The sequence below is a fragment of the Coregonus clupeaformis genome, unplaced genomic scaffold, assembly GCF_020615455.1.
Source record: "Coregonus clupeaformis isolate EN_2021a unplaced genomic scaffold, ASM2061545v1 scaf0022, whole genome shotgun sequence".
Lineage (NCBI taxonomy): Eukaryota > Metazoa > Chordata > Actinopteri > Salmoniformes > Salmonidae > Coregonus > Coregonus clupeaformis.
In genome coordinates this window covers 248,867-263,140 of record NW_025533477.1, presented here as the reverse complement: position 1 = coordinate 263,140, position 14,274 = coordinate 248,867, and the positions used below count along the sequence as shown (strand labels likewise).

At 50.2% G+C, this 14,274-nt stretch overlaps 1 protein-coding gene across 1 annotated transcript; it reads right to left on the bottom strand.

Annotated features, from left to right (window-relative positions):
• Positions 1-270: 270 nt before the first annotated feature.
• LOC121557177 (uracil phosphoribosyltransferase homolog) lies at positions 271-14,212 on the bottom strand. The gene is made up of 7 exons (XM_041871015.1): positions 13,698-14,212; positions 13,546-13,588; positions 13,389-13,458; positions 9,250-9,312; positions 8,967-9,128; positions 3,353-3,451; positions 271-618 (listed from the first exon to the last, which is right to left on the bottom strand). Exons 1-7 carry the CDS (start codon positions 13,970-13,972, stop codon positions 512-514), a joined length of 819 nt encoding a protein of 272 aa, XP_041726949.1. The 5' UTR covers positions 13,973-14,212; the 3' UTR covers positions 271-511.
• Positions 14,213-14,274: the final 62 nt, after the last annotated feature.

Below are 14,274 nucleotides of genomic sequence, written 5' to 3'. Positions count from 1 at the left end.
GGGAGAGAGTAGAGGGGGAGGAACAGTGGGAGAGAGTAGAGGGGGAGGAACAATGGGAGGGAGAGAGTAGAGGGGGAGGAACAATGGGAGGGAGAGAGTAGAGGGGGAGGAACAGTGGGAGAGAGTAGACGGGGAGGGACAGTGGGAGAGAGTAGAGGGGGAGGAACAGTGGGAGAGAGTAGAGGGGGAGGAACAGTGGGAGAGAGTAGAGGGGGAGGAACAGTGGGAGAGAGTAGAGGGGGAGGAACAGTGGGAGAGAGTAGAGGGGGAGGAACAATGGGAGGGAGAGAGTAGAGGGGGAGGAACAATGGGAGGGAGAGAGTAGAGGGGGAGGAACAGTGGGAGATGTACACTAGCATCACATCAGATAATAACACATACTGTAGATAATGGTGTTATATGACTGTCACTAGCATCACATCTAAACAGTTTAGCGTTTGTAAAAAATGATCACAGTGATTATCTGACTGTCTTAGGGATGTGTGGTGTGGTCTTGTCTGGTGTGGGTTTGTCATTCTGTGCCGAAGTACTTCTGTCCAAAGTGAGTGGGGGCGACGGGGTGCAGCTCTGTGGTGAGCAGGGTGATGTCTGGGAACTCTTGGAGGATGGCCTTGGCTCCTAGAGAGAGGAGTAGAGAAAGGAGGGGTTCTAGTGAGAGACAGTGGAGGGATGGAGAGATGGAGAGGAGAGGAGGAGGGATGGAGAGGAGGAGGGATGGAGAGGAGGAGAGGAGGAGGGATGGAGAGGAGGAGAGATGGAGAGGAGGAGAGGAGGAGGGATGGAGAGGAGGAGAGGAGGAGGGATGGAGAGGAGGAGAGGAGGAGGGATGGAGAGGAGGAGAGGAGGAGGGATGGAGAGATGGAGAGGAGGAGAGATGGAGAGGAGGAGGGATGGAGAGGAGGAGAGGAGGAGGGATGGAGAGGAGGAGAGGAGGAGGGATGGAGAGGAGGAGAGGAGGAGAGGAGGAGGGATGGAGAGGAGGAGAGGAGGAGGGATGGAGAGGAGGAGAGGAGGAGAGGAGGAGGGATGGAGAGGAGGAGGGATGGAGAGGAGGTGAGGAGGAGGGATGGAGAGGAGGAGGGATGGAGAGGAGGAGGGATGGAGAGGAGGAGAGGAGGAGGGATGGAGAGGAGGAGAGATGGAGAGGAGGAGGGATGGAGAGGAGGAGAGGAGGAGGGATGGAGAGGAGGAGGGATGGAGAGGAGGAGAGGAGGAGGGATAGAGAGGAGGAGGGATGGAGAGGAGGAGAGATGGAGAGGAGGAGGGATGGAGAGGAGGAGAGGAGGAGGGATAGAGAGGAGGAGGGATGGAGAGGAGGAGGGATGGAGAGGAGGAGGGATAGAGAGGAGGAGGGATAGAGAGGAGGAGGGATGGAGAGGAGAGGAGGAGGGATGGAGAGGAGGAGGGATGGAGAGGAGGAGAGGAGGAGGGATAGAGAGGAGGAGGGATGGAGAGGAGGAGGGATGGAGAGGAGAGGAGGAGGGATGGAGAGGAGGAGGGATGGAGAGGAGGAGAGGAGGAGAGGAGGAGGGATAGAGAGGAGGAGGGATGGAGAGGAGGAGGGATGGAGAGGAGAGGAGGAGGGATGGAGAGGAGGAGGGATGGAGAGGAGGAGAGGAGGAGGGATAGAGAGGAGGAGGGATGGAGAGGAGGAGGGATGGAGAGGAGGAGAGGAGGAGAGGAGGAGGGATAGAGAGGAGGAGGGATGGAGAGGAGGAGGGATGGAGAGGAGAGGAGGAGGGATGGAGAGGAGGAGGGATGGAGAGGAGGAGAGGAGGAGGGATAGAGAGGAGGAGGGATGGAGAGGAGGAGGGATGGAGAGGAGAGGAGGAGGGATGGAGAGGAGGAGAGATGGAGAGGAGAGGAGGAGGGATGGAGAGGAGGAGGGATGGAGAGGAGGAGAGGAGGAGGGATAGAGAGGAGGAGGGATGGAGAGGAGGAGGGGTGGAGAGGAGGAGAGGAGGAGAGGAGGAGGGATAGAGAGGAGGAGGGATGGAGAGGAGGAGGGATGGAGAGGAGAGGAGGAGGGATGGAGAGGAGGAGGGATGGAGAGGAGGAGAGGAGGAGGGATAGAGAGGAGGAGGGATGGAGAGGAGAGGAGGAGGGATGGAGAGGAGGAGGGATGGAGAGGAGAGGAGGAGGGATGGAGAGGAGGAGGGATGGAGAGGAGAGGAGGAGGGATGGAGAGGAGGAGGGATGGAGAGGAGAGGAGGAGGGATGGAGAGGAGGAGGGATGGAGAGGAGGAGAGATGGAGAGGAGAGGAGGAGGGATGGAGAGGAGGAGGGATGGAGAGGAGAGGAGGAGGGATGGAGAGGAGAGGAGGAGGGATGGAGAGGAGGAGGGATGGAGAGGAGGAGAGATGGAGAGGAGGAGAGGAGGAGGGATGGAGAGGAGGAGGGATGGAGAGGAGAGGAGGAGGGATGGAGAGGAGGAGGGATGGAGAGGAGAGGAGGAGGGATGGAGAGGAGAGGAGGAGGGATGGAGAGGAGGAGGGATGGAGAGGAGGAGAGATGGAGAGGAGGAGAGGAGGAGGGATGGAGAGGAGGAGAGGAGGAGGGATAGAGAGGAGGAGGGATGGAGAGGAGGAGAGATGGAGAGGAGGAGAGATGGAGAGGAGGAGAGGAGGAGAGGAGGAGGGATGGAGAGGAGGAGGGATGGAGAGGAGGAGGGATGGAGAGGAGGAGAGGAGGAGGGATGGAGAGGAGGAGAGGAGGAGGGATGGAGAGGAGGAGGGATGGAGAGGAGAGGAGGAGGGATGGAGAGGAGAGGAGGAGGGATGGAGAGGAGGAGGGATGGAGAGGAGGAGAGGAGGAGGGATGGAGAGGAGGAGGGATGGAGAGGAGAGGAGGAGGGATGGAGAGGAGAGGAGGAGGGATGGAGAGGAGGAGGGATGGAGAGGAGGAGAGATGGAGAGGAGGAGAGGAGGAGGGATAGAGAGGAGGAGGGATGGAGAGGAGGAGAGATGGAGAGGAGGAGGGATGGAGAGGAGGAGGGATGGAGAGGAGGAGAGATGGAGAGGAGGAGAGATGGAGAGGAGGAGAGGAGGAGAGGAGGAGGGATGGAGAGGAGGAGGGATGGAGAGGAGGAGAGGAGGAGGGATGGAGAGGAGGAGGGATGGAGAGGAGGAGGGATGGAGAGGAGGAGAGGAGGAGGGATGGAGAGGAGGAGGAGAGGAGGAGGGATGGAGAGGAGGAGAGGAGGAGAGATGGAGAGGAGGAGAGGAGGAGAGATGGAGAGGAGGAGGGATGGAGAGGAGGAGAGGAGGAGAGATGGAGAGGAGGAGGGATGGAGAGGAGGAGAGGAGGAGAGATGGAGAGGAGGAGGGATGGAGAGGAGGAGAGTGTTACCTACCGTGTGGGGTGGAGAAGAGAGAGAGGAGGATGATGTGTTTGGGTTGGAGTCCATGTTCTATCAACACCTGCACCGCCTCGATCACCGTGTTACCTGTACCTGGACACACACACACGTTGTTTGCATGATGAGTAACCTTGTCTGAGACCTGAAGACTTGTTACATTTTAGTCATTTAGCAGACGCTCTTATCCAGAGCGACTTACAGTTAGTGAGTGCATACATAATTTTTTTCATACTGGCCCCCGTGGGAATCGAACCCACAACCCTGGCGTGTAAGCTCCCTGAGCTAATGCCTAGTCCTGTGGCTTGCAAGTGACCTGCTGGTTGGCATGGTGACAGACAGAAGTAGGTCGTTACCGTGTGGCCATTATAACACCATGTCTGATCTACATCTACAGTGGGGGGGAAAAAGGATTTAGTCAGCCACCAATTGTGCAAGTTCTCCCACTTAAAAAGATGAGAGAGGCCTGTAATTTTCATCATAGGTACACGTCAACTATGACAGACAAAATGAGATTTTTTTTTCTCCAGAAAATCACATTGTAGGATTTTTTATGAATTTATTTGCAAATTATGGTGGAAAATAAGTATTTGGTCAATAACAAAAGTTTCTCAATACTTTGTTATATACCCTTTGTTGGCAATGACACAGGTCAAACGTTTTCTGTAAGTCTTCACAAGGTTTTCACACACTGTTGCTGGTATTTTGGCCCATTCCTCCATGCAGATCTCCTCTAGAGCAGTGATGTTTTGGGGCTGTCGCTGGGCAACACGGACTTTCAACTCCCTCCAAAGATTTTCTATGGGGGTTGAGATCTGGAGACTGGCTAGGCCACTCCAGGACCTTGAAATGCTTCTACGAAGCCACTCCTTCGTTGCCCGGGCGGTGTGTTTGGGATCATTGTCATGCTGAAAGACCCAGCCACGTTTCATCTTCAATGCCCTTGCTGATGGAAGGAGGTTTTCACTCAAAATCTCACGATACATGGCCCCATTCATTCTTTCCTTTACACGGATCAGTCGTCCTGGTCCCTTTGCAGAAATACAGCCCCAAAACATGATGTTTCCACCCCCATGCTTCACAGTAGGTATGGTGTTCTTTGGATGCAACTCAGCATTCTTTGTCCTCCAAACACAACGAGTTGAGTTTTTACTAAAAAGTTCTATTTTGGTTTCATCTGACCATATGACATTCTCCCAATCCTCTTCTGGATCATCCAAATGCACTCTAGCAAACTTCAGATGGGCCTGGACATGTACTGGCTTAAGCAGGGGGACACGTCTGGCACTGCAGGATTTGAGTCCCTGGCGGCGTAGTGTGTTACTGATGGTAGGCTTTGTTACTTTGGTCCCAGCTCTCTGCAGGTCATTCACTAGGTCCCCCCGTGTGGTTCTGGGATTTTTGCTCACCGTTCTTGTGATCATTTTGACCCCACGGGGTGAGATCTTGCGTGGAGCCCCAGATCGAGGGAGATTATCAGTGGTCTTGTATGTCTTCCATTTCCTAATAATTGCTCCCACAGTTGATTTCTTCAAACCAAGCTGCTTACCTATTGCAGATTCAGTCTTCCCAGCCTGGTGCAGGTCTACAATTTTGTTTCTGGTGTGCTTTGACAGCTCTTTGGTCTTGGCCATAGTGGAGTTTGGAGTGTGACTGTTTGAGGTTGTGGACAGGTGTCTTTTATACTGATAACAAGTTCAAACAGGTGCCATTAATACAGGGAACAAGTGGAGGACAGAGGAGCCTCTTAAAGAAGAAGTTACAGGTCTGTGAGAGCCAGAAATCTTGCTTGTTTGTAGGTGACCAAATACTTATTTTCCACCATCATTTGCAAATAAATTCATTAAAAATCCTACAATGTGATTTTCTGGATTATTTTTTCTCAATTTGTCTGTCATAGTTGACGTGTACCTATGATGAAAATTACAGGCCTCTCTCATCTTTTTAAGTGGGAGAACTTGCACAATTGGTGGCTGACTAAATACTTTTTTTCCCCACTGTATATCTGGTAGCATGATGTCTGGATCTAGCATCAGTACTAACTAATTTAGCCTAGAGGACTGTAATTCTAGACGGAGGCTGAATGAAGGGGACTGAACCATACAGAGATGAGGAGGAAAAGGTCATTTTCACAAACCCCGCACCCCCAGTGCTGTTTTCCAACCGAAAGCAACGTGTTAAACTGGTTGACTGACTAGCTGACTGACTTTTAAATGTAACTTTTATTTATTCAGGGGAGCCCAATCGAGACCAGGGTCTCATTCTCAATGGTGCCCTGAGAACAAACAATTCCTAAATCAACATGATAATCAATAAAACAGCAAAAAAGAAACCACAAGATACACTAAGTTTCAACAACACAAATTATCACAATCAACTAAAACACACGCAAACCTCAGTGAGTTCATTCCTCATTAGCGTTCTAAAGTGCCCTATTGGCACCAGGGATTCAAGATGTAATGAGGTTTGTAAATGATACCAAACATGGGGGGTGTTAAAACTAAAGGCTGATTTACGTAGGTTGGTAGAGACACCTAGGGACCTCAAGAGTTAACTGTGAGCAGGTTTGGTGCCTTGTATTTTTCTACTTTAACAGAGAAGTTGAATATGTTGGAAGCTTGTATAGCAGGGATTTGTAAACAAAAAGGGAGTAATGAAGTGATCTATGGGACTTTAGAGAGGTCCAGCCAACCTTCTGATGCAGTGATGAGGATTAAAACTGTCACCTGTGATAAAGCAAAGGGCGCTATGGTAGACAGCATCCAATGGTTTAAGAGTAGTGGCTGCTGCATTCTGGTAAATGGAGTCACCATAGTCAAGAACTGGCAGGAAAGTTGACTGTACAATCTGCTTCCTGCTGTTCAGGGAGAAGCAAGATCTATTTCTATAAATAAGCCTACTTTAAATATTGGCTTTTTAACTAGCTCATCCATTTGTTGTTTAAAAGTCAAATTATTATCAATCCAAAAGCCCAGATATTTATAGGCGGGAACCTGCTTGGTGAGAGAACCATCCAATTAATAAATGTATAAGCCATCTGAAATATTTCTATGAGAATTAGAAAACAGCATACAAGAGACGGGATTCTCCCTAACCGCAGGGGGTTCCAGGATTATTTCCAGCAACATCTCAAACGGTTTTAGAGACTGATGGACAGGGTCTGGTAGCGCTCCAGTTCTCCCTGTCAGAATAACCAACAGAGGACTCGGAAACCATATCAACTCCTGTAGAAATGGCACTATGGTAATTGTGAGTAACCTCATTTATGTTCCTTTAACTCAGCCTTCTAGTGAGTTTATACAAACTCATCTACCATTCTGATAGATTGGGAGACTGTCAGAAAACGTGGTTGTAACGTTAATAATTTGGTTGTTATTCCATTGGTTACCTCTAGGCAGAGAATATGGCACTTTTAAATGTTAGAGCAAGTTGATTGCATGTTTCTCACTGAACCAAACCATGGCTGCCTTCAGACTGTAGTGCCGCTCTTATGGAGTGGCCCAGCCAGAGCCCAGACTTGAACCCGATCGAACATCTCTGGAGAGACCTGAAAATAGCTGTGCAGCGACGCTCCCCTTCCAACCTGACAGAGCTTGAGAGGATCTGCAGAGAAGAATGGGAGAAACTCCCCAAATACAGGTGTGCCAAGCTTGTAGCGTCATACCCAAGAAGACTCAAGGCTGTAATCGCTGCCAAAGGTGCTACAACAAAGTACTGAGTAAAGGGTCTGAATACTTATGTAAATGTGATATTTCAGGGTTTTTTTTTATACATTTGCAACAATTTCTAAAAACCTGTTTTTACTTTGTCATTATGGGGTATTGTGTGTAGATTGATGAGGGGAAAAAACTATTTAATCCATCTTAGAATAAGGCTGTAATGTAACAAAATGTGGGAAAAGTCAAGGGGTCTGAATACTTTCTGAATGCACTGTATGTGCAGGTCTAAAACTAGACTGGTGCACTTTAAGAATATAATTCGAAGTTTAAAAAGTTATTAGCTGAGAGTTTGCCAGTGATTCTAATATGTTTGCAAGGCAAGAGAGTTTAGAAATTGGGCGGTAGAGATCAGAGCGTAGGGATTGGGCGGTAGAGACCAGAGCGTAGGGATTGGGCGGTAGAGACCAGAGCGTAGGGATTGGGCGGTAGAGACCAGAGCGTAGGGATTGGACGGTAGAGACCAGAGCGTAGGGATTGGATGGTAGAGACCAGAGCGTAGGGATTGGGCGGTAGAGACCAGAGCGTAGGGATTGGGCGGTAGAGACCAGAGCGTAGGGATTGGGCGGTAGAGACCAGAGCGTAGGGATTGGGCGGTAGAGACCAGAGCGTAGGGATTGGGCGGTAGAGACCAGAGCGTAGGGATTGGGCGGTAGAGACCAGAGCGTAGGGATTGGGCGGTAGAGACCAGAGCGTAGGGATTGGACGGTAGAGACCAGAGCGTAGGGATTGGGCGGTAGAGACCAGAGCGTAGGGATTGGGCGGTAGAGACCAGAGCGTAGGGATTGGGCGGAAGAGAGCAGAGCGTAGGGATTGGGCGGTAGAGATCAGAGCGTAGGGATTGGGCGGTAGAGACCAGAGCGTAGGGATTGGGCGGTAGAGACCAGAGCGTAGGGATTGGGCGGTAGAGACCAGAGCGTAGGGATTGGGCGGTAGAGACCAGAGCGTAGGGATTGGGCGGTAGAGACCAGAGCGTAGGGATTGGACGGTAGAGACCAGAGCGTAGGGATTGGGCGGTAGAGACCAGAGCGTAGGGATTGGGCGGTAGAGACCAGAGCGTAGGGATTGGGCGGAAGAGAGCAGAGCGTAGGGATTGGGCGGTAGAGACCAGAGCGTAGGGATTGGACGGTAGAGACCAGAGCGTAGGGATTGGGCGGTAGAGATCAGAGCGTAGGGATTGGGCGGTAGAGACCAGAGCGTGGGGATTGGACGGTAGAGACCAGAGCGTAGGGATTGGGCGGTAGAGACCAGAGCGTAGGGATTGGGCGGTAGAGACCAGAGCGTAGGGATTGGGCGGTAGAGACCAGAGCGTAGGGATTGGACGGTAGAGACCAGAGGCACCAGAAGCAATGTTAAATCTACAGTAAAAAGGGATCAAGCAGATCAGCTCAAGGCACTTAGTACATCATTGACATAAAATGGTTGAAATTATTTTTTGGGGAGTGCCTAGAGGGGCATCATTCTCTGCTGTATGTTTAGAGGTGAATAAAGGACTCCCTCTAGTGGTTCTCTGTTGTATGTTTAGAGGTGAATAAAGGACTCCCTCTAGTGGAACTTGAGGTATTTTCAGAAACCATTATTTCAAGTAGGTGGGCCAGCTGAGGGCAAACGGTTATTAAAACCACCACAAATGTCATTTTTGTCTGTTATGGGACCAGAAGCTGTCATAACCTTCTGGGGCAATGAGGGGGTGGACTGACTGACTGACTGAATTTGATCAGCTGACTGTATTTGTCTAAAGTTAATGACGACATGTTAACAACAGGACATGCTACTTTTTCACAATTTTCACTATTTGCTTGGCTAAAAATACTCCAAGATTAGGAGAAATGCCCCTAACATTCAAGACATCTGTAATATCTTCCCCTTTGACAGAGCAGGATCTTTTTACTTACTCAGTATGGGGTACATGAGCAGCACCTTCCTCCTGTTTATGTCTGGGGGGAACTTAGCATAGTAGACCTTAGCCTCCTGGGTCTCTTCATCACTCTGGATCAGGATCTTCCCGATGCGGATGGACCTACAGCAGTCCCTCAGACCCTGCTCCATGGCCTCACCTGAAGGATGGACAGACACAGGTCCCTGCAGAGGTTAGTTATGTGAAAGAACTTGAAAGAAGCAGAACATCATCTGTTTCAGTAGAGAGGATACCAGAAAGGTTGCTTGTCATTGACTCACCACTCCTCATGATGCTGACTCCACAGTTACCTCTTTCAAACTTTACACCTTCATACATGTGTCCTGGAGAGAGATGAAGCTGAATGTTATCATCAGAAGCAGCAGCATGTAGGTGTGTAGAGGTTAGGGGTCAGCATGTAGAGGTTAGGGGTCAGGGGTCAGCATGTAGAGGCTAGGGGTCAGCATGTAGAGGCTAGGGGTCAGCATGTAGAGGTTAGGGGTCAGGGGTCAGCATGTAGAGGCTAGGGGTCAGCATGTAGAGGCTAGGGGTCAGCATGTAGAGGTTAGGGGTCAGGGGTCAGCATGTAGAGGCTAGGGATCAGCATGTAGAGGCTAGGGGTCAGCATGTAGAGGTCAGGGGTCAGGGGTCAGCATGTAGAGGCTAGGGGTCAGGGGTCAGCATGTAGAGGTTAGGGGTCAGGGGTCAGCATGTAGAGGCTAGGGGTCAGCATGTAGAGGTCAGGGGTCAGGGGTCAGCATGTAGAGGCTAGGGGTCAGGGGTCAGCATGTAGAGGCTAGGGGTCAGGGGTCAGCATGTAGAGGTTAGGGGTCAGGGGTCAGCATGTAGAGGCTAGGGGTCAGCATGTAGAGGCTAGGGGTCAGCATGTAGAGGCTAGGGGTCAGCATGTAGAGACTAGGGGTCAGCATGTAGAGGTTAGGGGTCAGGGGTCAGCATGTAGAGGCTAGGGGTCAGCATGTAGAGGCTAGGGGTCAGCATGTAGAGGCTAGGGGTCAGCATGTAGAGGCTAGGGGTCAGCATGTAGAGACTAGGGGTCAGCATGTAGAGGTTAGGGGTCAGGGGTCAGCATGTAGAGGTTAGGGGTCAGGGGTCAGCATGTAGAGGATAGGGGTCAGCATGTAGAGACTAGGGGTCAGGGGTCAGCATGTAGAGGCTAGGGGTCAGCATGTAGAGGCTAGGGGTCAGCATGTAGAGGCTAGGGGTCAGCATGTAGAGGCTAGGGGTCAGCATGTAGAGGCTAGGGGTCAGCATGTAGAGGTTAGGGGTCAGCATGTAGAGGCTAGAGGTCAGCATGTAGAGGTTAGGGGTCAGCATGTAGAGGCTAGGGGTCAGCATGTAGAGGCTAGGGGTCAGGGGTCAGCATGTAGAGACTAGGGGTCAGCATGTAGAGACTAGGGGTCAGCATGTAGAGGCTAGGGGTCAGCATGTAGAGGGTAGGGGTCAGGGGTCAGCATGTAGAGGCTAGGGGTCAGCATGTAGAGGCTGGAGGTCAGCATGTAGAGGCTAGGGGTCAGCATGTAGAGGCTAGGGGTCACAATGCACTCAAAGTAGGGGTTAGGGGATAGGGAGTAGGAGTTAGGGGTCAGTGCCTGTAGGAGTGGTCACAGTAGGGGGTAGGGGTTAGGGGATAGGGGGTAGGGGTTATCATCTCCTGTCTGGATTACTGCAACTCGCTGTTGGCTGGGCTCCCTGCCTGTGCCATTAAACCCCTACAACTCATCCAGAATGCCGCAGCCCGTCTGGTGTTCAACCTTCCCAAGTTCTCTCACGTCACCCCGCTCCTCCGCACACTCCACTGGCTTCCAGTTGAAGCTCGCATCTGCTACAAGACCATGGTGCTTGCCTACGGAGCTGTGAGGGGAACGGCACCTCCGTACCTTCAGGCTCTGATCAGTCCCTACACCCAAACGAGGGCATTGCGTTCATCCACCTCTGGCCTGCTGGCTCCCCTTCCTCTGCGGAAGCACAGTTCCCGCTCAGCCCAGTCAAAACTGTTCGCTGCTCTGGCACCCCAATGGTGGAACAAGCTCCCTCACGACGCCAGGACAGCGGAGTCACTCACCAACTTCCGGAGACATTTGAAACCCCACCTCTTTAAGGAATACCTGGGATAGGATAAAGTAATCCTTCTAACCCCCCCCAAATAATAATAATAATAATAATAATAATAATAATAATAATTGTAAAGTGGTTATCCCACTGGCTATAAGGTGAATGCACCAATTTGTAAGTCGCTCTGGATAAGAGCGTCTGCTAAATGACGTAAATGCAAATGTAATGTTATAGTAAGGGACTAACCTGGTGGAGTATTCACAGTGCATGTACCGGACCCATATGCATTGGGACTAACCTGGTGGAGTATTCACAGTGCATGTACCGGACCCATATGCATTGGGACTAACCTGGTGGAGTATTCACAGTGCATGTACCGGACCCATATGCATTGGGACTAACCTGGTGGAGTATTCACAGTGCATGTACCGGACCCATATGCATTGGGACTAACCTGGTGGAGTATTCACAGTGCATGTACCGGACCCATATGCATTGGGACTAACCTGGTGAAGTATTCACAGTGCATGTACCGGACCCATATGCATTGGGACTAACCTGGTGGAGTATTCACAGTGCATGTACCGGACCCATATGCATTGGGACTAACCTGGTGAAGTATTCACAGTGCATGTACCGGACCCATATGCATTGGGACTAACCTGGTGGAGTATTCACAGTGCATGTACCGGACCCATATGCATTGGGACTAACCTGGTGGAGTATTCACAGTGCATGTACCGGACCCATATGCATTGGGACTAACCTGGGAGTATTCACAGTGCATGTACCGGACCCATATGCATTGGGACTAACCTGGTGGAGTATTCACAGTGCATGTACCGGACCCATATGCATTGGGACTAACCTGGGAGTATTCACAGTGCATGTACCGGACCCATATGCATTGGGACTAACCTGATTAGGGCGTCCACCCACAGTTCTCAGAATGACAGAAATCATTTAGAATATGGTAATTCATATTAACAGAGATATGAGGTCCTTCTTACCAAATTCTGATGTGCACTTTGAACATGTCAGAATAATTGTCCACATTTACTTTCCCTCAGCCAACAAGACAAGTAACGAACAGCAAAATCAGTAGCCTGTCAATCTACTACAGTAGAAACGTTTAGGCTACCTATTCTATTGGTCAGCTTGTTGAGAAAGAAACAGCCTATTCCAAACAGACTCTGGGACGATAAGGTAGCTTAGTGGTTAAGAGTGTTGTGCCAGTAACCGAAAGGTCGCTGGTTCTAATCCCTGAGCCAACTAGGTGAAAAATCTGTCGATGTGCCCTTGAGCAAGGCACTTAACCCTAATTGCTCCTGTAAGTCGCTCTGGATAAGAGCGTCTGCTAAATGACTAAAATGTAATAAATCCCAAATTCATCCAACCAGTAGGCCTAAGCTACATAAACCAGTAGGCCTAAGCTACATAAACCAGTAGGCCTAAGCTACATAAACCAGTAGGCCTAAGCTACATAAACCAGTAGGCCTAAGCTACATAAACCAGTAGGCCTAAGCTACATAAACCAGTAGGCCTAAGCTACATAAACCAGTAGGCCTAAGCTACATAAACCAGTAGGCCTAAGCTACATAAACCAGTAGGCCTAAGCTACATAAACCAGTAGGCCTAAGCTACATAAACCAGTAGGCCTAAGCTACATAAACCAGTAGGCCTAAGCTACATAAACCAGTAGGCCTAAGCTACATAAAAACAACTTTAAAAGCAATATGTCTGAATCAACAGATCAGAACGTTTAGATTAAAATGTTGATCAGCTATTATCTATTCCCATTATAAGCACACAAGGCAGTAGGCTACGCGCGAATGTTCATTCCATAATGCAAACAGCAGGAAAACACCATTGTCAAAAGGAGACTGCACATGCAAGCGGTTTCATGACAAGGTAAGACATGCCTCATTATATGTATTAAAACGTTCAGGTTTCAAACAATTAAGTATATGTTTTCAAAATGCATACTGCCTCCAGCTCATTGCAAAGTAGTGTGTGAAGCGCTGATGAAGCAAGGTCAGTACCTGTAGGAGTGGTCAAAGTGCACTCTGAGTAGGGGGTCGGGGTAGGGAGTAGGGGTCGGGGGTAGGGGTCGGGGGTAGGGAGTAGGGGTCGGGGGTAGGGGTCGGGGGTAGGGGTCAGTACCTGTAGGAGTGGTCACAGTGCACTCTGAGTAGGGGGTCGGGGGTCGGAGTAGGGGTCGGGGGTCGGAGTAGGGGTCGGGGGTAGGGAGTAGGGGGTAGGGAGTAGGGAGTAGGGGTCATTACCTGTAGGAGTGGTCACAGTGCACTCTGAGTAGGGGGTAGGGGTCGGGGGTAGGTGTCAGTACCTGTAGGAGTGGTCACAGTGCACTCTGAGTAGGGCAGCTGGTTCAGTCCTTCTTCCACCACCAGTCTGATCTGAGGATTAAGATCCAACAGTTCAACTCATCATGCAATTAACTACTGTAGTTTCTAGCTAGCTGATGACTTCTAAAATAATCTTACCAGTCGGTCAGCACAGAACACAAAATCCCCTCTGCTGGTTGTCCTGCAAAACACGAACAAACATAATGTGCCCTGTTGATGCGACAGTCTCTTCCTCCCACCTCTGAGTTGAGTAAGCGCACACACACATGATCACCAAGACAAGCACTCACTTGTCTCTGATGATGGTCTGTAATTCTAGTATCTGGCTGTTGAGAGGAAGCAGTTTCAGTTGAGGTCCAAGGTTTAAAACGTCTGTGCCGAGCCCACCACCATTCGGCCCGTTCACACACTGTTTATTTACATCATCTACCGCTTCAGAACTCGGTACCACCGCCACCGGAACGCCGCTGCTGTTGTTACTGCTCGCGGCGAACCGAACATGCTTAGTTAAATTCAGTTCTTGGCCGGTAGTAACGTTATTTAACGGCTGGTTGTGGCAGGGCATGTTTTCTGTACTCACTGTATATTGTTGAAACCGAATAAAGGTAGCTATTTGCTGACAATGAGCCACACGCGTCGCAATGTGGGTGACTTCAGCACCTCGGCCCGGTTTCAGGAAATAACAACACCTAGGAAGGTCACAAGCACGTCATTGTTTAGAAATCGTATCCAATCAAGAAGAGTAAAACCTAAATTGCAAGCAAAACGTCGAAATAAACGTTATGTTATTTAATTAGGCATATAATGAGCCAAATGTTGCGAAATAACCACATAGATAGCTATTATGATTTTATTCCTTAAAAAAGT